This window comes from Brassica napus, chromosome A9 (assembly GCF_020379485.1).
Source record: "Brassica napus cultivar Da-Ae chromosome A9, Da-Ae, whole genome shotgun sequence".
Classification (NCBI taxonomy): Eukaryota; Viridiplantae; Streptophyta; class Magnoliopsida; order Brassicales; family Brassicaceae; genus Brassica; species Brassica napus.
In genome coordinates this window covers 13,286,259-13,312,600 of record NC_063442.1, presented here as the reverse complement: position 1 = coordinate 13,312,600, position 26,342 = coordinate 13,286,259, and the positions used below count along the sequence as shown (strand labels likewise).

The following is a 26,342-nucleotide window of genomic DNA, read 5'->3' as shown; positions in this document are numbered from 1 at the left end:
ATTTTTGGTTGGTTGTTATCAAGCCGCTCTCCTCTAGGTAGTAAAACACGCAGAAAGACTTTACTTGGAATTGAATCTATGGAAGAAAACGCAAAAATAGTAAATGTCTGTTGTTATCAGACTCTTAAATAAACAACTGGAACTTAAGAATACTATGTTCTAATGACGACATGATTCATGGACAACAAAAAACTTTAAAACCACGATGTTTCTTGTTTTTGGCTTGGTGTTTCGTAACAACAATCTCAGGAGGAGGAGGCTCTGTGTCTTTCTTGGGTTGTGTCTCGGTTCCATCTGATATTTGAGCCTCAACTTTCTTGGGAGGTGGCTTCAAATTACCATAGTCCATTCCCAAAATTTGAATGCCCGTCTTCGTTAACATCTTCAAGAGCAAACCTTCTTCAATGTTCCCACACATATATACCATCTGACTTGGTGCATCTATGGTAAACGATACACCTGACATCGAACTCACAAATAAATAACAAACACCAAACCAAACCAAACCTTATATATCTATAAATATTAGAGAAAACTTGCAAACCTTGGATGGTCTTTAAAGCTCCTATGATTTTCTTGTACCAACTTCCTTCTAACATGTCTATCTCAAATCTAAATCTCTGCAAAAGAAAAAACAGTTTTAAAAACTAAAACAATTGAAAAGCGTTGGAAGCAGTGAAGTTATGAGATCAATATATATATAACCAGAAAATGATTATTAGGTTTCCGGATGCCTTGTGGATTCTCTTCATGTCCATAATCAATCCTGTAGAGCATAGCGTAATTTTTCGCTTTAAATAACTTTTTAATGAAGACCACAGGATCAACTTCGCCACGTAAAAACATCAACTTCTTAGTGAACATCATAGGATTAGCTCCTTCCCCATGTGTCCACCAGTCGGGTGCATCAATGGAGAACGCTAAACCTAGAATTAACGACACAATTATAGTTATAAAGACTTATCTACCTCTTGAGTAATCATTTAACAAGAAGATTAATCAAGACTCAAAGCTTCTGTACCTTCAATGCCCACAAATATTTTATGTAATGTCTTTTGCCAACCTTTGAGTTCAGTTTCCACAAGCAAAACACATGCCTATTCATAAACATTACACATGAACTGTTAGACAGTGCCTTGAGAAACAAGTAGAAAGAAAAGAAAAAGAATCAGAGAAATTCATACTAGTTGAGGAGCCGCCATCGTTTTTTTGGGTTCCTAGCTAGAGCTGCTTTCTTTGTTTACCCTAACATACACAAATTAAATAAAATTAGGAAAATTTGCCTTAAATACTGAATTATTCTTAATGTTTAGATAAAATTAATTAAGGACGCCACGTGTGGAGTAGAAGTTTACCTTTCTCCTTCAAAACTCTCTCTATCTCTCTCTCGCCGACGAGGGAGGAAGAACGACCAATCGAGACGTTGTTGACCCCTTAAACCCAAATCCACCAGCTTTGATTTACTAAACGTGGATGGCAAGTACACCGATAAACACCACCAGCAAACTCCAACGAGACGGAGAAGAACATATGGCACCAAACTTAGGAAAAAGAAATTGAGCCAACTACCAACAACAAAGCCTAAAAGTTGATGATAGGTTACAGAGGAACTAAAGCCGGTGCACAAGACAAGACCATAAGATTCCGTTGCAAAGGAACTAAGCTACCCAACAGCTAACTATAAAGACCAACAAAAACTGTAGCTTTACTGTTAGGAGTGAACATAATCAACCCCTTTGATACTTTCACTACAAGAAAACAGCGACATACTGAGGGAAAAAATCGTCGGTATGTCGTCGGAATAACGCTATTCCGACGACATACCGACGAAAAAAGTCCTCGGAAATAACTCCTCGGAAATTCATTTTTCCTCGGAAATCCCTCGGAAATTTCCGACGGAATTCCGAGGAAATGAATTTCCGAGGAAATTCCGAGGACCACAAGTTCGTCGGAAAGTCCTCGGAATATTCCGAGGAAGATGTCGTCGGAATATCCCGAGGGATACACTTCCTCGGAATATTTCCAAAATTAAAAAAAAAATATAAATTTATTTTTTTAAATTGAAATTCGAAAATATAAAATTAAAATTGAAATAGAAAACATATTTAAAATACAAAAAATAATAAAATAGCTTTTATAAATAAAAAAAAATGTTTTTTAAATTCAAAATTAGTTATAATAAATATAAATATTTTTATAAATATGAAATCATCTTTTTATAAATACAAAATAGTTTTTATAAATACAAAAAATAATAAAATAGTGTTTATAAATCAAAAAAATGTTTTATAAATACAAAATTAGTTTTAATAAATATAAATATTTTTATAAATATGAAATCATCTTTTTATAAATACAAAATAGTTTTTATAAATACAAAAAATAATAAAATAGTGTTTATAAATAAAAAAAATGTTTTATAATTACAAAATTAGTTTTAATAAATATAAATATTTTTATAGATATGAAATCATCTTTTTATAAAAATAAAATAGTTTTTATAAATACAAAAATAATAAAATAGTGTTTATAAATCAACAAATGTTTTATAAATACAAAATTAGTTTTATAAATATAAATATTTTTATAGATATGAAATCATCTTTTTATAAATACAAAATAGCTTTTATAAATACAAAAAATAATAAAATAGTGTTTATAAATCAAAAAAATGTTTTATAAATACAAAATTAGTTTTAAAATATGAAATCATCTTTTATAAATCCAAAAATCGAATTTATATACAAAAAACATTTTTTATATTTAAAAATAGTTTTTATAAATACAAAAACTAATAAAATAGTGTTTATAAATCAAAAAAATTGTTTTATAAATACAAAATTAGTTTTAATAAATATAAATATTTTTATAAATATGAATCATCTTTTATAAATCCAAAAATCGAATTTATGTACAAAAAACGTTTTGTATATTTAAAAATAGTTTTTATAAATACAAAAAATAATAAAATAGTGTTTATAAATCAAAAAATGTTCTATAAATACAAAATACAAAAAAATGCTTTATAAATACAAAATTAGTTTTATAAAAATAAATAATTATAGATATGAAATCATATTTTTATAAATACAAAATAGTTTTTATAAATACAAAAACTAATAAAATAGTGTTTATAAATCAAAAAAATGTTTTATAAATACAAAATTAGTTTTAATAAATATAAATATTTTTATAAATATGAAATCATCTTTTATAAATCCAAAAATTGAATTTATATACAAAAAACGTTTTGTAAAATCCAAAATCGATTTTATAAATACAAAAATAATAAAAAATTTATAAAAAAGTTCTAAATCAATACAACACAACAAATTATCCAACCAAATCACAATTCTAAACCTATTACACAACCAAATCACAATCCTAACCAATCACCCTAACAAAAATCTAACAAAAAACTTCTAAAATCATCAAATCTACTTAAAAACCTAACAAATAGAACCTAAGAGAGTGGGATAGGGTCCTTACATGATTTGTGTAGGAATAGAGAGGATTCGCCAGAGAGATCGTCGCGAGAGAAGGGGGAGATCGCCGGAAAAAGAGAGAGATCGCCGGAGGAAGAAGAGAGAAATGGGGGAAGAAGAAGTGTTTCGTGTCTATAAAACCTAGGGTCCGACGGAAACTATCCGTCGGAATTTCCTCGGTATTTTCAATTTCAATTTTCGCGAAATATTTGGCGGCTTGTTTGCCCGGTTAAATGAAAATATTCCGAGGAAATTCCGACGGCCACTTAAATATCCGTCGGAATTTCCTCAGAATATTCCGAGGAAATACCGAGGAAATCATATTTCCTCGGAATATACCGATGAAATACTGAGGAAATCATATTTTTTCGGAATTTCTATTAATTTATATTGTTCCTCGGAATTTCCTCGGAATATTCCGAGGAAATTCCGAGGAACACATGTTTGGGGTTTCAAAACATCAAATTTTTTTGCCCTATATCATTTCTTATACAAATGCAATGCATACCATTGAGGAATCTTTGTATAGATGATCATAAACCATGAAATAACAAAATTTCAAAACGAATTGTAAGTATTTCCTTTACCGTTCATTAAAGTGTATAAGTGTTTCTCTTATGTTGTGGGGATTTCGTTCATACAATCGGAAAAGTGTTATATAAGTGTTTCACTTAAACAAATTTTGACTTCATAATCAGTCTAAGACACTTAATAGGGGTTATATTAGTGTTATTCAAACCGCAAAACTTTGTTTTCGGTTTAAAAACCCTACTTCCTCGGAAAAGCCTCGGAATATTCCGAGGAAATTCCGAGGAAAAACAAGTGTTCCTCGGAATTTCCTCGGAATATTCCGAGGCTTTTCCGAAGAAACAGAAACCCTAAAAGCAAAGCCCTTAATCGTCGGAAAAGCCTCGGAATATTCCGAGGAAATTCCGAGGAACACTTGTTTTTCCTCGGAATTTCCTCGGAATATTCCGAGGCTTTTCCGAGGAAGTAGGGTTTTTAAACCGAAAACAACGTTTTGCGGTTTGAATAACACTTATATAACCCTTATTAAGTGTCTTAGACTGATTATGAAGTCAAAAATTTGTTTAAGTGAAACACTTATATAACACTTTTCCGATTGTATGAACGAAATCCCCACAACATAAGAGAAACACTTATACACTTTAATGAACGGTAAAGGGAATACTTACAATTCGTTTTGAAATTTTGTTATTTCATGGTTTATGATCATCTATACAAAGTTTCCTCAATGGTATGCATTGCATTTGTATAAGAAATGATATAGGGCAAAAAAATTTGATGTTTTGAAACCCCAAACATGTGTTCCTCGGAATTTCCTCGGAATATTCCGAGGAAATTCCGAGGAACAATATAAATTAATAGAAATTCCGAAAAATATGATTTCCTCGGTATTTCATCGGTATATTCCGAGGAAATATGATTTCCTCGGTATTTCCTCGGAATATTCCGAGGAAATATGATTTCCTCGGTATTTCATCGGTATATTCCGAGGAAATTCCGAGGAACCCCAAATTTTGGGTTTCCTCGGAATTTCCTCGGAAATTCGTCGGAATATTCCGAGGATCTCATTTTCCGTCAGAATGTCCGTCAGAATTACGCTGTTTTCTTGTAGTGTTTAGAACACAAGTTTGATTTGATGCCAATTAAGACCCCTCCTCAAAGCTAAAAGAGTTTGTGAAAGAACAAACTAAATAGAACAAAACACAAGTTACTTCAATTTTCTTTTCATATCCCATTAAACAAAACATACGTAACTTAAATACACAAAAACATGTCAACTAAATAACTGGCCACTAAATTAATATAGAACATGGTATACAAGTGGAGATGATCCCACGATGCCGTGACTTGTTATGATCTTATCAATACTCCATCCTCTAAAAAAACTTTGTCCCCAAAGTTCATACCAATCTTTGAGAACAGCTTCTCAATGATCCTAACTTTTCCACGATCAAATGGATGGTTTCCTTTACCACCTTCCCCACCAAAAGAATTTTTTCCATTGCACCATCTAGAGCATAGGCTGAAACTTGGAATCTCCATCGCATGGAAGGTGCTTGAGGCAGTGTACCTTGTTTTTGAGTCCGTGTAGAGCCAATACCATCTCTGTACGTTATTGGGCTAATATTTCTTGGTTTGCCAACATGTGAAGTTTGACATTTGCGGAACGGAACCGTTCGAGGTCGTCCACGTTTTAGCGTTGAGTTCGCCGATTGCGTAACTGATACACATCTTTGAGAAGGTTGTTGAACGTTACCATCACTAGCTTTTTCTTCACTAGATCTCATATCTTTCACCACCTCCACCATATGATTAACGGTCTTCTCGAGACGCTTGACACTATCCGCTATACAAACTTTCATCTTTTGGAGCTTGTCATGAACTTTCCGGAGCATTTCAGCTTGCACTTCATGGAAGCCCATCACAACATTTCATCGTATACGTCATACAAAGGCTCGCGAACAGAGTAGACGTGATCGTAATAATCTTCACAATCATGAAGCTGCTGAAACCTTTTTTTTTTTGGTCTTTTTTTTTTGTGGGTGAAAGTGATTTGATACCACAGTTAAGTGCTCCAGATCAAATCGGTGATGCGAAATCGCAGGATAGAAGTGCTCTGATACCAATTGTTAGGAGTGAACATAATCAACCCCTTTGATACTTTAGAACACAAGTTTGCTTTGATGCCAATTAAGATCCCTCCTCAAAGCTAAGAGAGTTTGTGAAAGAACAAACTAAATAGAACAAAACACAAGTTACTTCAATTTTCTTTTCATATCCCATTAAGCAAAACATACGTAACTTAAATACACAAGAACTTGTCAACTAAATAACTGGCCACTAAACTAATATAGAACATGGTATACAAGTGGAGATGATCCCACGATGTCATGACTTGTTATGATCTTATCATTTACCCTAAACACCCTCCAAAGAGAAAGCAAGAACTAAAACCTAAGACAATAGTAACATCAAGGAGAGGAGATGATAAAGCTCCAACAAAACCACCATGCAAGGACATCCAAAAGGCAGATCCTTGGATCGCAACTATCAACATCTCACCACCAAGGTCAAACTCCAAAGATAGGAGATCAACTTGGACAGAAACATAGTTAACGCTGCTCTGTAGGGGCTATGAACACTACCACACAAAGAGCCACTGACCAACAGAGATCACGGCCGATAGAGACCACCAACAACTACCAGGAAATATGCATCACTGATACCGTCAACGACCCCTAATCCGGAAAGCAACCCCGTCGGAAAAAGCCCCAAGGAGAGAGAAGGGGAGACGAATAGGACAACGGAAAGAAGAACACTTCACAAGAGGGGGAAGAAAGCTATAAGTCCCCCGGCGGTAGTGGAAGCCAAACCATCTGGGGAGCTGCGGATTAAGCATGGACGTTCGGGTCCCCGGGTCGGGTTTGGACCGGTTCCTTTCGGGTCTGGATCCTTCGAATCCTAAACATTCAGACCCAACAGGAACTTGTAATTTTTTGTTCGGATTCAGGTCGGTTCTTCTCCGGTCCGGTCGGTTCGAGTCCATAATTAAAGTACCGATAAAATACCTGTAATTTTTGGATCCATATCAGTCCGGATCGATTTCAAGTATTTAGGATCTAAAAAGAACATGACATACCCAAACTCCATCAAATTTAGTAGATATTTGTCATATATATCTAAAATTTTACAAAACAACCTAAATTAAACTATTAGTAATTAAAATAAAACATTTTTAAACTCTAAATTTTATATTTTAAAGCTTCATATTACTTAAAAATACTACAAAATAATAACAAATATTGTTAACAAAAGATATTTCAACTTTCTTAAAATAATATATATTAAATAGAACACAAGAAAATCATATTTTTGGAAAAACATGTTTTAAGTTGGGTACAAATCGGTTCTTATCGGGTCGGTTCTTTTTGGATCCGAGTTTATTCGAGTCGGTTCCTTTCGTTCTGGTTCTTTCAAGTAAATGAAATCTGAAATCTTGATCCAAAAAATGCTTGTAAACTTTCGGTTCGGTTTCGGGTTGGGTATTTTCGGATTGGTTCTAGTTTGAGTTTTCAGGTCCAGGTTAAAATGTCCAGACCTACCGTGGATCTAAGAGAAAACTTCTTGACAGCGGGATTTTCATTTCTTTTATTGTAGAAAAATATAAACAAATGTGTTCATCACTAAGAGGGTGTATTGAATCTGATATTTTAAGTGATTTGATATTAAGTGAGTTTTTAGATGATTTTAGGTGGATTTAATAATTTATGGGTGATTTTTGTTAATAATTCTAAAATTTTATCTAAAACAATGAGATTTGGATTTTTATTTTTATTACTAAGAAAATCCTCTCAAACACTCTAGAAATAATTAAAACACTTTAAAATCTCCAATTTAAATTTTGTTCAATAACAATGAATTTTAGAATGTTTTATGAAATGATAAGTTCAATAACACTGAATTTTAAAGTGTTTTTTAAAATCCATGTTAGAATAACAGTAATCACTTCAAACTCCCAATATTTTCTTGATGTTACCCGTTAGACCCTATAATTTTTTTTATTAATATCTTTTAGTTGAAAAGTATTTATATAAAAAATAATAATATTAATATAGTAGATCGATTAATACTTGAAAGATCTTTTCATTAAAATCCCTAGATGTAACGATAATAATCAGGCTTTGCAAATGGACTTTGAACATGCGAGTGGAAGGCCGAGATGCACAGTATCTAATCGAATTAAGAATCGGGGTCTATTTATTTTAATTATCCTTTCAGGACCCACAATAATTAGAAATCTTAGGTCAAAATAAAAATTAAACCCCCCATGTTTTATTTCGATCAATCAGCCCCCTAATTTTTCCTCTCTCTCTCTATATCGGGACCGAACCCAAAACACAAACACAGCAGAAGAAAAGAGAGAGACGTAGACAGAGAGGAGAGAGAGGAAGTGGAAGCTCTTTTGGTTTCTGTGATAGAGCTCGTGGTCTTCTACAATGTCTGTGGAGAAGAGCTTGAAGGCGGCTGAGATTCCCGATGGGGAAGGCGGAGATAAAGACCAACGAGGCGACCGATTTGGTCCAGAACCTGAAGAGAAGCAAGAAGAGGATCTACAAGAGAGGAAAGATGAAGAAGGAGGAGACGACGAAGAAGAAGTGAAACGCGACGAGGCGGAGGAGGAAGAAGTAGTCGAAGAAGACGAGGAAGATGCAGACGAGGAGGAGGAGGAGGAGAAAGATGAAGAAGAAGAAGAAGAGGAAGAAGGTAAAGTTTGTTTTGTGTGTTTGGGTTTGTACTCGTGGAAACGTACTTTACGCTTCTTCTTGTGTATATATATACGTGAGACTGTGTTTGTTTGGTGTGATCGAGTTTTGGTTCTCTCTTCTTTTTTTTTTTGTTTCAGATTCTAAGGAGAAAAGTCCATCTTCTGCATCAGGAGTGAACTCAGAGTACGGTTCCTTCTCTACTCTCTGTATACAGATGTGTGTTTTGCCGTAATGGCTTCTCTTCTCCATTCAGTTTCTGACTGTCTCTTTTGATGGGTTTGTGGAGCAAGTACATGTGCCTGATTTAGTAATCTGATGAAATCAATAGTCTTAGCGCTTGCATGTTGTAATTAATGTCGTCCTTGTGTTGTGCTCCAAAATCTCTAAACTATCTCTCAGCTCTTGCGCTTGAACAATGTAGAGGTTCTAGCTTTATTCATTGCAGCCTCCTCTGTAAAGTTGGGTCAACTTAAACTTTTTATTGTACAAAACTCTTTTGGTTTTTCTGTCAATATTGTAGCATCTACAAGTTCCAACCTATATTCATTTCCTGAGACACATTCTGTATCTTTATTGTTTAACAATATCTTTTTTTTTTTCGTGCAGATTTGTGGAAATTGATCTAGGAGAAATCCGTAAAGACGTCCAGTGTCCCATTTGCTTAGGTACTTAATTTCTTCTTTTAAATATTTTTAATTCAGAGTACATCACTTACAACATCCTTGTTGGGAATCAAACTCATCCTAAAGCTCCAATGTTGGTTTTTTACTTCAACTATTCTAGAGTCTTTCAATATGTTCTTCTTGTGTATGTCATTGATTTGCAGAGAATATGTTTAAACTTGTCTTTTTATTGATGAAAATTACTTTGGCTGACATTTTCACATTACTAACTTTCTCATAATCCTACAACTGCTTGTTTAATCTGCACTAATACAGAATGAGTATGCTGATAGGAGTTTCTTTTTTTCTTCTTCCAGGAATCATAAAGAAAACAAGGACTGTGATGGAATGTCTGCATCGGTTCTGTAGGGAATGTATTGATAAGTCAATGAGATTGGGGTATTGCCCTCCACTTGTTCATCATCCTCTGGAAGCATAGTTGTTTGGTCTTCATAAAAGCTTCGTTCTGAGTTTATTGCTCTATTGCAGGAACAAGGAATGTCCAGCTTGCAGGAAACGTTGTGCAAGCCGTCGTTCTCTTAGAGACGACCCCACTTTTGATGCTCTTATTGCAGCTCTATTCTCAAATATTGATACGTATGAGGAAGAGGTAAAAGCATCAACACCTTCTTTTTGTGTGTGTGCTTGTTTGCTTGTTTATCTCTGCAATGCTTTCCATTTCTTTTTCAGGAATTCGCTTTTCATGAAGATGACAAGGCTCGTAACAAGCAGGTCTGTGCTGTGGAGAATGTTGTTATTTACCTTCTTCTTACTATCTAAAAAAGTATGTTTCTCTAAGTTGTTTATGGCTTTTGTGTAGATTCAAGCATCTATAGCTGAAGTATCGCAGAGACAATCTGAGGCTCTTGTGAAAAGAAAATCTTTTGGTAAAGAGGCATCGGTTTCAACGAGACCACAACGTAGAAGGAGAAGGAACTGCAGAAACATGGAACAGAACACAGTAGAAGAAGCCAATGAAGATGATAATAATGATGACAACAACGGGAAAGATTCGTCTTCAGAAGAGCGTGGTGCAGAAGTCCGGCTGAGAAAAAGAAGGAAACGGTCTACAAGTCGTTCAACACTGAACCCTTCTTCTTCAGGTGCAAACAACAACAATGGTAACTGCGCAGAGAACGACGCAGATATGAATCTTCGAGACAACAACAGCAAAGGGATATCTCCAGGGCTTGTGTGGAACCCGGAGATACTTGCTTGGGGAAGAGGGGGTACAAGGAGTCACACAAGGCATGGGAATAATGCAACAGGAGGTAGTAGTAAGAGTGTGAGGAATGCTCGCGTGAATAGACTTGTGGAGTGTCTACGCAGCAGCGTCGATGGCAACAGTATTGAGGATATTCATCTCAAGCTTGTCTCAGTGGACACAAACTGTGTACCAGAGTTACCTCAAGCATATCTCTGTTGCCGACCCACTTTGCCTGTTAAACAGCTCCGTGAAGTGAGTACTCCTCTCTCTCTATTTAGTCTGCAATTTTCACTTTATATAGAATATATTTATCCTTGTTAAGAGTGTTTTCTCAATGTTGAACAGTTTGTGGCACTTCAGTTACATCTGAAGACTGAAGAGGTGGAATTGTTGGTAACAAGAGAATTAGGAGGAGGAGATAAGGCAATAGAGAATCTTCCTGTAGTGGCTTCAGATTCAGCTTCAGCATCCAAAGAAGAGATGCAAAGTCTGGAAGACAATGAAACATTGTCAAGGCTCAAAGTTGAACAACATTTGGTAGCGTCACCATTAATAGTAATAATAATAAGAATCTATTTCGATATACCTATTCAATAGTCTTATGTAAGTAAGTAGTATGATTCAACTGTCTAAAACATTTTTGTTATCGGGTTTGTTCCTTTTAGATCATAGCTTACCGGCAGAAGCAAACCGAGTGAAAGAAACTTGGAGCCTGAAGGACGTGCTGCTGCGAAGAACAACAACAACGTATATATAAAGATGGATCAGGGGGCTTGTGTTATCTGTTTGCTAGATTATATATCTCAGTTGTTTTTTTTCGGTTTAAGTAGTTAAGTTCTATGGAATTTTACATTTGTGAGTCTTTTTTTTTTCTCATTGTAGTCTGTAGACGTTATTTAGTATTCTGTGACAGTTTCAGGTAAAGCACATTACTTGTCTTATTAAATTAATTTATATTTTTATACCGTTGTTGCATACCACAGGATAGTCGGTTGTGTAGGGAGTTCTGACCTTTCCAGCCTCTATCTGCTTTTGTATGACTTTGTCTCACAAACTTCTTATTCAAACTTAGGCATCTCCGTCAGCATCTCTCCCTCAAAATCTGAATTGCTTTTAAGTCTCACAGGACGAGTTGGCTGAGATGTCACCAACTCTGGTTCATTCATTCAGACTTGTCTGTTCCATCGGCCTAGGTGGGTTCTGGACATGAGGCAATGACAAGTCCCTTGTACTTGTTTGGAACTTCATGACTTTAGCACAAATGATACTAATGGAGTAGTTTTCTCCCAGGACATCTATCTTATTAAAACTCAAGTACAAAATAGGATTGTTTGGAAACTTAAATAGTAGTCTTGATGAAATGTATTTGGAAACATGGATAATTAGAGTCATTTTAGTAATTTCATTAAGATAAGGCTTTAACCAATGTTTCTTATCCTGTCCCGTTAATCTTCGAAACCATCTGGTTTAATTAACCCAATTAATTTTTAAAAAAGATGCTACAACCTAAAATCTCGCATGTAATCTTAGCAATATATAGAAATCAGTCCCATATATTACGTAAATATTCATAGAAAGATTTTTTTCCACGTCTTTTTTTTTCTCCAAGGTAGATATCTTTTAGCTCTGTTATCTTTCTTCCTAATTTCCGTCGGATGCCTTTCCAATTAATTTGTTACCATAATCTGCGCAAACATTTATAACAATATTTATAAATCATTCCCATATATTTTCAAAAGATATGATTTAGTTTAAAAAAATTTAATGCAGTGAATATCCGCACAAAATCTATGCACGCCATAACTCCTCTTAACCATCATTCTTTCACCTATCTATATATACCGAGTCTAAGACTTTCCTAACATCCATACACATCTCAGAAAACAAACATGTCTGGCACAAGAAAAATGGTTCTTATCAATGATCTCAAGCCATTCAAAGACGAATGGCGAATCAATACAATACTAAAAGGGAGATATAAGCCATGGAGAGGGTGTCCATGTAGGATAGAAAAATCAACCAATCAGAGAGTCCAAAATTGCGACGTCATCTCATTTATTTTTTCGTAAAAAATGAAAAAACAATGCGAAGGAAAGAATCGAACTTGGGTTATTATGACATATATATAGGACAGTTACTACTAAGCCATTGAAACTTTCTTGGACACATATACAAGAACCACTAAGTATGTAATCACAAACTCTTATGTACATTTACAATAATATGAATTCAACTTTCAATACTCCGATACTTTGTTTTGTAAAAAAAAAATAAGTAAGTGACTAAACTAATATATTCTTTGAAAGTGTGAGAACGTTGACAAATATGAAAAAGCATAGATTTTTTCTTCGTGATAAAGTTAAATTTTTTGTAAAAGTAAGTTTAACATATAAATTTTCGTGACAAATATGAAAAAGCATAGATTTTTGTACAATTTTGACAAAACAACTCAAAACATACTTCTCTAATGTCTTAATAAAATATTATTTAAGGGTGCAATAATTAAATATATTAATTCAATAAATTTTGTAATTTATAGACAAAACAATAACACAACAAATTTTGAAACATTTGTTTAACCTATCGATTTTTTTCATGAGAATCCAACTAAACAAGATAAAAAAACAATTAGATTTACAAATATTTAATTACCATTTTATTCAATTTTGATTAATTTCAAATTGTAATAATGTATCTTTTTGAAGTTACAAAAAATAATGTTCTTTCTTTATTACACTAGCATTATATATAGATTCTATATACACAAAATAAATATAATATAACAACATAAGCTTGCTTTCCCTGATTCATGTGAAAACTTTTTAAGTTATCCACCAAAGCAAATTAATTAAATCAATCAAATTGTTAGACTACAGCAAACTAATATATAATTTTATTTTAAATTAAATTATTTAAAAAGTGTATTTTCGTTAAAACAAAATAATAAATAAGTAAAACTGATTAGATGGTAATTTTTATGACATATATATATATATATATATATATCAATTATGTGAAAGAAATAGAAGCTTAATATGGAAAAAAATCTTAAATACAAAAAACTCTAAAAATTAACAAAAAAAACTAAAAAATTAAACTATGATATCACTTGAAAGCTTTTTAGACCATATTAATAAAATATTTAAGCGATAATTAGACAAATTTGATTTTTTTTTCCAGAAAAAAGTTTATTATTAATTAGCATTAGTTATTTCAAGATGTTTAAGAAATGATGGACAAAAAAATAGGATAGACATTAATGATATATGAACTATGAATAGTACTTTGTAGAGCTGACTTAGATAACACATCTGCACATCCATTTTCAGTCATTTTTTATGCCTAAATTCAATTTCCTCAGAGTAGTTATTCCACAAAGAGATCGTATGAGATATTGTTTTGATATTCAGATTTGTTTTTTAACTGTTAAGAAAATTGATAACTGTAAAAATGTCTCCTTCGAATATGATATGTCTATAACCGAGTCCCCAACATGAGACAAGTTTGTTTAAAAAGTAAATAATTTTATTTTTCTTATATTATATATATATTATTTACTGATAATAAAAATATCGTTATTCATCTATCACAAATATATATGCAAATATGTGAATCAAGTACAACAATCAAACAACATAATGATTTCCACAAAGAAAATTTAAAAAATATATTTATGTTATGTAGTCATATTTTATATTCTTAATGTAATACAATATTATACATTATTTTCTTAGAATTGAGAAATACATATATCAGTTAGACAAATTAAGCGATAATTAGACAAATTTGATTATATTTTTTTGTGAGCCAAAAGTTTATTATTTAGCATTACTTATTTCAAGATGTTTAAGAAATGATGGACAAAAAAATAGGATGGACATAAATGATATATGAACTATAAATAGTACTTTGTAAAGCTAACTTAGATAACACATATGCACATTCATTTCCAGTCTTTTTGATGCATAAATTCAATTTCTTCAGAGCAGTTATTCCACAAAGAGATCGTATGAGATATTGTTTTGATATTCAGATTTGTTTCTTGGTTGTTAAGAAGATTGATAAGTGTAAAAATCTTTCCTTCGAATATGATATATCTATAACCGAGTCCCCAACATGAGACAAGTTTGTTAAAAAGTAAATAATTTCATTTTTTTATATTATATAATAAATATATATTATTTACTGATAATGAAATTATAGTTATTCATCTATCACAAATATCTATGCAAATATGTGAATCAAGTACAACAATCAAACAACATAATGATTTCCATAAAGAAAATATAAAATATATATTTATGTGATATAGTCTTATATTCTTTAAATAATATAATACAATATTATACATTATTTTTTAGAATTGAGAAATACATATAATATCTTATCTGCGCGTAGCGCGGTTAAAAAATCTAGTTAGTTTTAAAGTGTTTTTATTGAGTTCTAACAGGTATTGGTTTGCTTTTATTTTAGACAGATTACTGTTTTTCTTTAATGGGGTTTTTGACACATCAAACAATTTTTTTGAGCCCAAATAACGTTATACCTCAGCCTAAATCATAATCTTAATTTCATTTTCATTAATGAAAATATTGATTATAATTTTCTTTAGAAAAATGATTTAAGAAAATATATTAGGGCAATTCTTTCAAATAGACTTTTTTAAGTTTTCGTCACAAAAATAGACCTCAAAAACTAAAATGATCAAAATAGCATTTTTTATTTTAAAAATTTTAAATTAAAAAAAAAAATTGAAATCATATCCTCAAAACTCCACTCTTCGTAGGGGTTATTGGTTGTTGTATTTTAATGGATTTGAAAATCCGAACTAAATCTAGTGTTATTGGTTCTGTGATTTTTTAATCTGTATTAAAATCATGTGTTATTGGTTTAATGATTCATAAATTCAATATCAAATTAAGTATTATTCAATCGTACATATTTACTAATATATTTGATTTTATAATAAATTTGAATGGATTTGTTTGGATTTTTTAGTTAAAAATACAAAGACTCAAATCCGAAAGAAAACCTCCGAATTTGTATATTTTACTTGGATTTATAAATACTATATGAATTTCTAAATCAATCAAAATATATAAACCAATAACACCTTCAACTCTAAACCCTAAACTCTAAATCCTAAACCGTAAACTTTAAACCCTAAACCCTAAACTCCACCCCTTAACTCTAAACCCTAATGTCTAGATTAATTAACCCTAGCGATATAAGTGTATATTTACTTCTTTTGATAAAACATTTAAGTCTATTTTGGTCATTTTTATTCGTAAGGTCTATATTTGTGACAAAAACATTTCTAGGTCTATCCCAAGGAATTTCTCAATATTATATTATATATTGTTAAAAAAAAACATTTCTTCTTTATTTAGGTACACACATAAAATTCACAATAATTATAGATATAGATTTTGTTTATAAAATCGTTAAAATTGATAGCATATTATCATTTACTAAACAATTAACATTTCAATATGTACTTTAAAAAAAAAATAGAAGACTTAAAATGGAAAACAAATAAAAATTTGTAAAAAAATAAAAATTAATATGGTGATACAGTTGTATTACAAAATGGTTATTCATCTTAAATATATGAGATCTTCATATAGAAAACAAAAAACATATATAAAAACACTTAGCACCCGCACAGGCGTGCGGGTCAAGCTCTAGTAAACATTAAAAGTGAATAAACACTTGATTCGACGATGAAGACTAACACTTGATTCATAACACTTGTGATAGAGGAATGTTCTCCTTGTTATCTGTCTGCTCGGAATCTGTTTGAAGGAACATATAACCAAAAATTTTGTTAACAGCAATATAATCTCTTGACTCGGTAAATAACCTGTCGTGTTTTTGAGTATCTGTGGTGGTTGTGGTGTTGTTATTCTGATTCTTGTTGTTCTTATTTGAAATTAAAAAAAAAGTGAGCATTCTCTTTCTTCTTTTGCCAGTTTTGCAAAAAATATATGCAGCTACAGGTTGAGATGATTCTTTAGCATACACATACACAAAGAGGGAATGCAATTCATAAGTTGACCCATTATTGGGCTAAAACCTTGAGGCCTTTTTATTTTAATTAATGAGCAAGTGTTGCAGAAAAAGCAAATATATTGAGCTTCTTGTACTTAATAAAAATTAAAAAGTCATTTTTAAAGTAGGATTATTCAGATTGACCCATTGTTGTATCTTCACTTTCCATAGCCATAATATGATTTCTGGCTAATCGAGCTTTAGTCGCTGCATAGAAAATTTTGATGTTGCAGTTAACATGTTTTAATCCTATTGTTTTTGCTCCTTTTGTTTATAGTATTACTCTTTATCAGTGTATGTTTCACTTCCTTTACGTGGTAAGTATTTCATATGAGAGAACATAGTCCACTTTTTATTTTTGAGATTACAAAGTTATTCTAGCCCATAGATTTTTTGATACAGCCAAATTTTAGTATTTTACTTTAGGAGTTTTCTGCTTTACCGCTTTCCCAACTCTCTATAATTCTCTCTCTCAAATCTTCTTTATCAAACAAACTTTCATCCCATTTTGATTAACCTCTTCTATATTCACTGAAACTTGAAATATTTGTATCTAATGGTGGTATATGCTCGCAGAGCACCCTTAATTACATATAAAAAAATAGTATCTCAAAAGAACCCTAGAGTATAAATTTTGTGTAGACATCAAATGAAATCTACTAAAATGTGATTTATGCTTCTTTTTTTATCTCATATCTTTTTTATAATTTAAATCATTCATTAATATTGTTTTATCTTTTTCAGATTTTATTAACAAACTTCATTTGAACATCAAGATTATGAATAATCAAACAAACTCTAGAAGAATCTTATAAAATTTTCTTTGTAATAATTTATCTTTATAAAATATTTGTTTGTAGATTACTATTTTTCACTTGTATGTATGATATTATTAAGTTTTGTTAGGTATCAAATTTATCTCAACATACTCTAATCAACAAAAAAATGAGTTTACCATAACCAAAAATAATAACTAACACATACGTAAAAACAAGAAAATCTATAAATACTTCTCAAAAAGTCTCAAGAATAAAATGCTCACAAATATTTTTCAAGAAGTCTCAAGAATATACTTCAGTTGCTTGAATTTCATCAGCAACATTATCTCTAACCCTTCAATAGAATTTTCATCAGAAAACTAGTACCATCATCAGACACATCCACATTGTAGTCAATTCTAATTTCTTTATGGCATTGGTTTGATACACAAAGACATACCATATGCGTCTTAGATAACTCGATCAAGTTTCTCACTTGTCTATTATTCATGACATCCATATAAAAAAATGGAACCATTTCCAATAACATTATGTCTTGTAAGAAATAAGTCTGATGATATACTGTTGTGATTTTTAAAATAAATAAAATGATAATATATAGTTGTAGATACAAAAGTTTAACATATGTTCAATAATTTTGTATTTGTATAAATATTACATAATTTATGAACCTAATATTTTTAATGGTGTATTTATTTTGATAGAAGTATTTAAAAAAATAAAATATATTAATTCATATATTATTTCTATTTTAATATAATAGAGAATATAATTATATTTTTTTAGAAATAGCATAGAATTTTATTTTTTTGTTTCATAAATAACATCTAGTTAATATTATATTATTAATTACTAAATTAATCAATGCATTAATTTTAAAAATATTTCAAAATTTAATTAAGATTTTGTTAGATTTAAAAAAAAAAATTTTTGTTAGATTTTTTTTAAATAGATTTTGTTATAACGAAAATAGCAATTAAATGTATAGTTAAATAAATTTATTACTAAATTTTATAACTATTAAGATTTTCAAATTTTTATATATTTAATAGATTAATGGAAATAATCAAGTAGATGTAAGTGATGAAATGAAACTAATATAACTTTTACGGTTAATAAAAATAATAACTCTTTTTTAATAGAACTAGATTCGGTGTCTGCGCTACGCGCGGATAACATGTTCAAATTAAGAAAATTTATATTTTTGATTAGTAGTTTTTAGTTTAAAAAAGTGTTTGTTAATTTTGTGTGTTGTAGATTTAACCATGGAGTTTTTGTTTGAATGTGATGCGGTGATCAGTTTTTCTTTTCTAAACAAAAGTGAGTTTGAATAATATATTGTGTTGAGCAATCAAATTTTATAGGAGAAAAGAGTATTTTTGAGTATTGAGTGGTGTCGTTTGCTATCAGGCTTATGATAGCAGTTTATTCGTCTTTTAGAAGCGTTGTATGATATCAATGTCGGTGTCAAAGTAAAAGTGCGATCCTGATGTGGTTGTGAGTGATAGTTTTTCTGTATAAGTGTAATATTTGTAAGCATTTAGTTTGACATAAATTTTTTGTTTAGTTTATTATCTTTTATGTAACCTTGGAATGATACTTGTGATGATTACGATTTTGGTTTTTCATGGTAGATATGTGATTTAACTCCCTGAAATTAGCCGCTTCGTTGTCCCATATGGTTAGACGTACCATTTTGGATCTACAAAAAATTATTGTATTATATATTTATTGCTTAAAACAAATATTATTTAATAAAATGTTAGTACCTGTGTAAACGCAATCCAATCCAATCCAAAGAGAACGTTATCCAGTTGACATAGTTCAAAACTAAATAGTTTGACAGTATAAATAAGTAATTGTCCAAAGGGAATAGAGTTTGGTAGCTAACGAAAAGGAATAAAAATAAGATAAGACGTAGATGATGTTTGCGAAGTATATTGTGAATGGTTTTGTAAAGATGGCATTTTCTATTGCGAGCGGGCCTATTATTATAAAAGAATTTTGTTAGTACAAATTCATTATTGAGTTCGGAGAGTTTTGGTCAGCAGACTTACTGGTTACTTGCATCTTATGGTATAGAAATTTGTTCGTGATTCCGGGGAATCTGCTGTAGGTGAGCATCTGATCGTGATTCTGGGGGAGAGAGAAAGGAATTTAGTATTTTTGGAATGTGTTGTGAATTGTGTTGCAAAATAATATTTTTTTAGGGGAGCGAGGTAGACCGTTGTATATTTCTTTGTAGACTATGTTTTTAACTCTTCCTATCTTTTGATCCTTTTCTTGTATAATTTTGAGGCCTGACTGGGTAATAACTCGGTAAAAACCAACATAGAGCTGTCCATGGATGAAAACGGGTTGTGGCAAATACAATAGGACACATTTCAAACTCTGACCCTAACTTTTGTTAATTGTCATTGCGTAACATAGCCTGATTGGAAATTGCCGCCTTTCAAGGGTGAATGGGTGTTTAGTTACTGATTCCGATAGTATGATTCTTGGAAGGTCCACTTTATGTCTAATATGAGAGCCTGTAACTATTTCACCTCTAATAACACGCTCACCTAGGTAAGGAACAATCAGACGTGTTCCATTGCATAACCCTTTCTTTTGATTTAAATTCCTTAGAAGCATGAAAGGGGTAGCCATTTTCAATGTAAGCTTATTCCACTTTCAATGTAATTTTTAATATATCTAGAGTATTAGTGTCATTTTACTTATTAAATTTAGTAAAATGAAATATTTTAGTGTGATGTGGTTATTTAGGGTTATAATTAACGGGTGGGGATTTGAGATTTAGATTTAAAATAGTATAAAATAAAAAATAAAAATTTAAAATTTTCAAAGTAGTTTCAATAACTAACGGCATAATTTCTATATATATTATTCATTCTCATTATGTATACTATTGTAATTATCATAAAACTACAAAATAAAAGCTAACAAAAGTTTGTACGTAACATCGTGCAATGTTAGTTACGTAATTAATTTTTTTTAAGACAAAGCAGATGGAAAATTTTATGAATATCATATAATTTTCATTTTTTATATTTTAGTTCTTCAGTTTTCAGATCACATGTTCTACTACCCTTAACAAAAACAAAATATATTTTAATATTATTAGATTTATATGTTATATTCAAATACTAAGAATCATATATGGAACAATAAACTTGCTATCTGTATAAAAAATGGGATGGGCTTGCGAATGAAATAGAATCGACAAAGGGTTGGGTAAATGGGCTGGACTGCGAAATGGGATCGAGACAGCTGCACGATGGGTCAAAAGGGCTGCAAAGCTGATTAATTTTTTTAAAATCCAAGCCCAATCCGGAATGACATGGCAGTTTGGTTGGATGAGAATATTTGTGCCTATGTGGCATAGCTTAAAAAGCCCCAATTTAGCTGCTATTATATAGTAGGATAGATAGATTTGAGGCAAACATTCTACTAAAGTTAAATCCGGATCATAATTCCATAGCGATCTCTTAATATAAATCATGAAACTACAAATCTACTACCTACCACCTTCTTTGAGCGTACACTGATTAACAGGAGTATATATCAAATTAAATATGATCCCCCGAATTGTTATCGCCTTTAGCTTTATAAAACGTAGTATTTATTTTACATCATACTATACATTTTGAGTCTTTGACTTTTAGGCTAATCTCGATATATATACTACACACTAACGCATATATATAGATAATAAAGCATCTTGTCTACTCATTTTATCTTACACTTATCTCTACCAATCTCTCTCCGGAACAAAAAAAAAAAACACAAAACAAAACAAAACTTTCTCTCTCGTCTTTGGCCACGTAAACATGGACGTCGAACATCACAACTCCGGCCACATCGGTAGACCAACGGTGGATATTCCACCGAGAAAGCTTCTTTCCTCCGCCGTATCTCCTTCAAGTCCCTGTCCTGAAGACAAGGCTCAGAAAGACTGTTGTTACGACTCTGACTCCGACGATCCTTACGCCGGCGACCATTTCCGGATGTACGAGTTCAAGATCCGACGGTGCACGCGTAGCCGTAGCCACGACTGGACCGACTGTCCTTTCGCTCATCCCGGCGAAAAGGCTCGCCGCCGTGACCCTCGCCGGTATCACTACACGGGCGAAGTTTGTCCCGAGTTTCGCAACGGTGGCGATTGTAGCCGTGGTGATATGTGCGGTTTCGCGCACGGCATTTTCGAGTGTTGGCTCCATCCTAGTCGTTACCGTACGGAAGCTTGTAAAGATGGTAAGCATTGTAAGAGAAAAATATGTTTCTTTGCTCACTCTCCACGTCAGCTTAGAGTTCTTCCGCCGTCAGAAAACTTTGTCTCCGGCGGAGGTGGATCGGCGGCTTCATCTCCGGCCTCGGTGTTGAGTTATAAGAATAATCGTTGTTGTGTGTTTTGTTCCCATTCTCCGACGAGCACTCTCTTGGATTTATCACGATCACCGACGTCATCTCCACCGTTATCTCCGGCTAATAAATCTGCCGTATTTTCACGGATGAGCCGCCGGCACTCCGCCTTGGCACACAAGCAAGTTCTACACGAGCTGATTAATTCTTTAGATTCATTTAGTTTCAAGGAAGCACTCGCGGCGGCTTCCTCGTCGTCTCCTGTCACCATGCCGGTTACCACGGGGGAAACCATGCTTGCCTCATCAAATAGAAGCAACAACCACCGTCTTCCGCCGTGGATTGATGTCGGAGATAGAGATCTCCAGTTACAACAGAGTTCCTTTAAATATGCATTTTCACCTTCTTCTACTCCAAGTTACCTCAATGGTCAGCTGCCGCCGCCGAGCTTCTTCAGCGATGAATTCACACCACGCGGCGGCCGGTTAAGCGATTTCACGGTGGCTGCAACTGCGGCGGCGGAAGCTAGGGGTAAGAATAGCTTTGAGGTGGGTCATAGTGGCGATCTTGATCTTGGATGGGTGAACGATCTCTTGACATGAGAATGTGATCATAATCGGAGACATTTTTCCGACTGTAAGGAAGGTACGGCGCCGGAGTTCCGTCGTGAGCCATTGTTAATTTTTCGTGCTTTGATTTTTTTTTTCTCTTTTTTTTCGTTCCTTTGTTATTTTTAAATTAAGTCCATAACTTCTATTGTGATATTGTAATCTTGGAACTTGTAATATCTTCTATATTGGGATCGAATTCCTATGTAATGTTTACTTCAAAATATTCTCTTTACTAAAAAAAGACATGTTGTAATTATTTGTCTATTTCTTTTCATTAGTGTGCAATACAGAATGTGTAAAATTTCTTTTTTTTTGTTTGTGCTAGTTTAAGCAAAGTGAATTGTTAGCATTGTGATTTATATTGGTCGTTGACAACAAAAAAAAGATTTAACATTGGTCGACTATATTTAGTGGAGGATAACGTTATTGCTAGGTCCTGCTTGTTGATTGTGGAGCAAATTTACTATTTCTATCGTTTACACCAAAAGAAATCTTCAATCTTATGACACTAACGTACGTACAATTAAAAATCCAAATTTCCCCACTCCGAGAGCACTTTGTTTCCTAGGAGAAATACTTATCCAAATGACAGCTGTACATGCAAAGAAATGTTCATTACACGTATACATACGAATATATATACATGTGTATTTACATCTCTACGTACATGTGATCATGTGCATTGTATGTACATAAATAGATAAACATAATAGCAAGTATACAAAAGTGAATGGTGTCGGGGTGTGAAGGTGTCACGCGGACCGCATGACCCACCAATACTGAGTTCCCATTCTCATCTCAATGGGTCGATTAGTCCTTTAGATGTCTCCTCGGAGACATATATATCACTATCATGAATGATTTACATATACGTATATACATCTATATGTTGAAGAAAGGACAGTGGGCCAATAACACCATAAATCGGGCCCTAATAAAGCTTGGATTTAAATATTGTGGTACATGGAACCTCGAACTATTTACTTCTTCTTGGTGCATTGTATCATGTATGTACTTCACTTCTTATCTTTTTCTTGACTTTTCTGATGGAGTGTACCCTTTGAGGTGAGAGCAACATGGTAGATGAATAATACAATGAGGAGAGATCAAACCGTTGAAAGTTATGTGAGGAAACTTCTTCATGTTTGCAGCATTAGATTTTAGTCGGTGAATGAAATAATGTTTAATTAGGCTACATCGTATATACATGCATGACATTTAGTAAAACCACATTTTCTTATATAGGATCGTAGAGATGAATTCAGGCAGAATCATTTCCAGGATTTATAAAAAAAGTAGTTTATCTTGCTATATAAAGCGTTCAACACTGGTTAGAAAAAGACTAACACAGTTCATAGTTGCTGGATCAATCTATCTAACCTAGATCCAAAATTGAGTGCTGCGCCATTGATATTTTAAACCTGTTAAAGTGCATCATATCACATATCTTTTCTCGCTCCATATATATATGCAGTTTTAATTAGTTGAACCTAACTATGTACCCTTTTCATTCATATATATGTTATGTACCTTGGTTATCATCAATTCTTCTTTTTATGGTCCATTTCCTACATACGCAAATAAATATTCAATAATTTCGATCGCGTAGTACCTTCACTTGTTTTACGGTGGAGGTATACATCTTAGACAGATATAGAATATCTATGGGCTAGAGAAGTAAAAACCAAACCAAAATCAGGAACCGACAAACTCTCTCTCGACAAACAACAACACAGACGCGTGCATCTCACCCTCCGGCGTACGGCCGGCGCGTCCGCGCGAGTACCGGGGCCGGAGGGGTCTCTTCTCCCCTTTCCTTGTTTTCACCTTTGCTCTCGATCGCATCTGTCATCCTTTGCTCGATATGCTCGCGTTTCTAGGATGGAGCTCGCAGAGACTGGCGGAAGCTTCAGTCGCGAGGAGCTGATTCTGGTCGAGGTGGTTCCTTCTCCGGACCTGCGGCGAGAGTACAGCGAGGCTGAGCGGTTTAGAGTCGGTTTTTTTGGGTTTTGGAGTGATTCATTTTTCTCTCTTCGGATCTCTCCGGTGTTTGTCGTCGTGGAGTGACAGCGCTGGGTCTTGTCACGGCTGGGCTCGTGGTGGTTCGCTGCTGTAGATCCTGTGTCCCGTGCTTGTTCGGTAATGGTGGTGGTTGCTTAGGGTTTCTTCGGGTCGGAGAGATTCTGGTACCCATTCGCCGTTATCAAGAGTGCTCCGGTACTGTATTGGTGTTGGAGGCTAGGTTGACAGCGGATGTAATCGTGGTGAAAGTGTCCTGCTTGATTCCTCGTGTGTGTGTTTCTGGTTACGTTTTGATGGGTCGTCTATGGCCATAAGGAGGTTTCAAGACGCACCACAACTCTTTCGGAACTCTCATTCCCGGTGTCCTGTTTAGTTTTTTCTCCGGGAGTTTAGCGACGGCTTCTCTTGAGGAGTTTAAGTCTCTTGGACTTAATTGTTGTATCATTCCTTTGGCTCAAGGGATGAAGTGTTAGCAGTCAAGGAATTGGTCCTTTGGTTCTCAAAGGCCATGGATGCGTAGGCGGTGCTCGGGAGTCATTTGCCGTCTCCGAGTCAGCATCTCGTCAATGCTCACATCCCGGCGCCGTAGTGTTCTATGGTGGTGTAGCTGACTTTCTTGCAGGTTTTAGGGACTGCTTTACAGGATGTGGCGGTGGAGACAACCCACTTTTCTGCAGGTTTCGTTGATGGCTGAAGCGAGTGCTTACTCGTTTTGGGAATCGGTTCAGGCGTCGTGTGGCGCTTCATTCATCCCGGCTTTGGTGGCATTAGCAAGGCATTGGTATGTACTTGAACTCTCCCCTTTGGCTGTCTTGAGCTTCATTGACAGAGAAAGTTATGAGCTTTGTGGAGATCATCGGAAACTAGCTACTCCGGAAACGTTAAGGGAACTCCCGGCATCCAAGGAAACAAGGAGAACCTCACATTCCCGAGAATTATGTTGATGGTTGAGAACGGCTACCGATATCGAATGACTTCGAAAAACAACTTAGCGGAACGTGCCGGGTTTAGTGGGTGGGCGAAGCTAGGCTTGTAATAGTTAGATTTCGACATTTTGTTCAAAACAAGCTTGTAATCGTATCTGATTCCCGATTCTTCGAGCAGATTTTATAATATAAGTACTTATTAAAAAAAAAAAAAAAAAAAAAAAAAAAAAAAAAAAAAAAAGAATATCTATGGGCTAATAAGGTTTTGAAAATAGGATCACAGTCGAAAGCTATTGGAACTATTTAAGATTTCCTGAAGGGCTGGATGAAGTCTACCTACTCAACTCCGTTCGGAGATTTTAATTTTTTTGTTATATAAGTAAAAGAAATTTGAAAATCACTCTTGATACTGATTTTAATTTTGAAGATCATATATTGAATATGTTCTCTCCAAACGCAGCTCCGGCAATATCTTTGATTCTCAAAGGTTTCATTTATTTGCCGACCAAATCAGCTAATTCTTTGGTTACAGTATATTATTATTATTATTATTACTATTATTATTATTATTATTATATAACAATGCGAACTGAGTTTTGTTTTCTTCTAGCTAGGCAGCTCGGGTAGCGGTTTGGTTAGTTGTTTGATAAGCCTGCGTAGTATTAGTAATACTCATGTAGGCATATACAACAACTGTAGCTTGGATAAGATTATCAATGTATAAACTGCGACAAAAAGTTATATAAGCTTTCAAAATATGTTACTAATTAATGACAATGAATTTGTACATTTGTGCAATACTTTAAGATTTATGTTAACATTCACTTCATGTATTAACATTCAGAAATTTATTTGTATACTTGAATTTTGACCCAAAAAACTGTATAATTTATTAATATAAAAAATACCGTAATTCTCTTCTCCTTTTGCCATGTCAGAAAAT

At 33.2% G+C, this 26,342-nt stretch overlaps 3 protein-coding genes across 4 annotated transcripts; 2 read left to right on the top strand and 1 right to left on the bottom strand.

Annotated features, from left to right (window-relative positions):
* Positions 1-175: 175 nt before the first annotated feature.
* LOC106416894 lies at positions 176-1,246 on the bottom strand. Its single transcript, XM_022692688.2, has 5 exons — positions 1,185-1,246; positions 1,022-1,097; positions 706-926; positions 545-620; positions 176-459 (listed from the first exon to the last, which is right to left on the bottom strand). Exons 1-5 carry the CDS (start codon positions 1,200-1,202, stop codon positions 176-178), a joined length of 675 nt encoding a protein of 224 aa, XP_022548409.2. The 5' UTR covers positions 1,203-1,246.
* A 7,170-nt stretch (positions 1,247-8,416) lies between these two features.
* On the top strand, positions 8,417-11,610 carry LOC111200978 (putative E3 ubiquitin-protein ligase RING1a). 2 transcript variants are annotated; one of them, XM_022692687.2, is made up of 9 exons: positions 8,417-8,777; positions 8,917-8,962; positions 9,386-9,444; positions 9,759-9,840; positions 9,931-10,051; positions 10,132-10,173; positions 10,262-10,900; positions 10,994-11,185; positions 11,314-11,610. In XM_022692687.2, exons 1-9 carry the CDS (start codon positions 8,510-8,512, stop codon positions 11,344-11,346), a joined length of 1,482 nt encoding a protein of 493 aa, XP_022548408.2. In that variant the 5' UTR covers positions 8,417-8,509; the 3' UTR covers positions 11,347-11,610. The 2 variants fall into 2 exon arrangements, with proteins under 2 accessions (XP_022548408.2, XP_022548407.2); XM_022692686.2 differs by having other exon boundaries at positions 10,994-11,203.
* Positions 11,611-21,206: 9,596 nt separating this feature from the next.
* On the top strand, positions 21,207-22,707 carry LOC106416568 (zinc finger CCCH domain-containing protein 61). Its single transcript, XM_013857501.3, has one exon. It carries the CDS (start codon positions 21,309-21,311, stop codon positions 22,440-22,442), a length of 1,134 nt encoding a protein of 377 aa, XP_013712955.3. The 5' UTR covers positions 21,207-21,308; the 3' UTR covers positions 22,443-22,707.
* Positions 22,708-26,342: the final 3,635 nt, after the last annotated feature.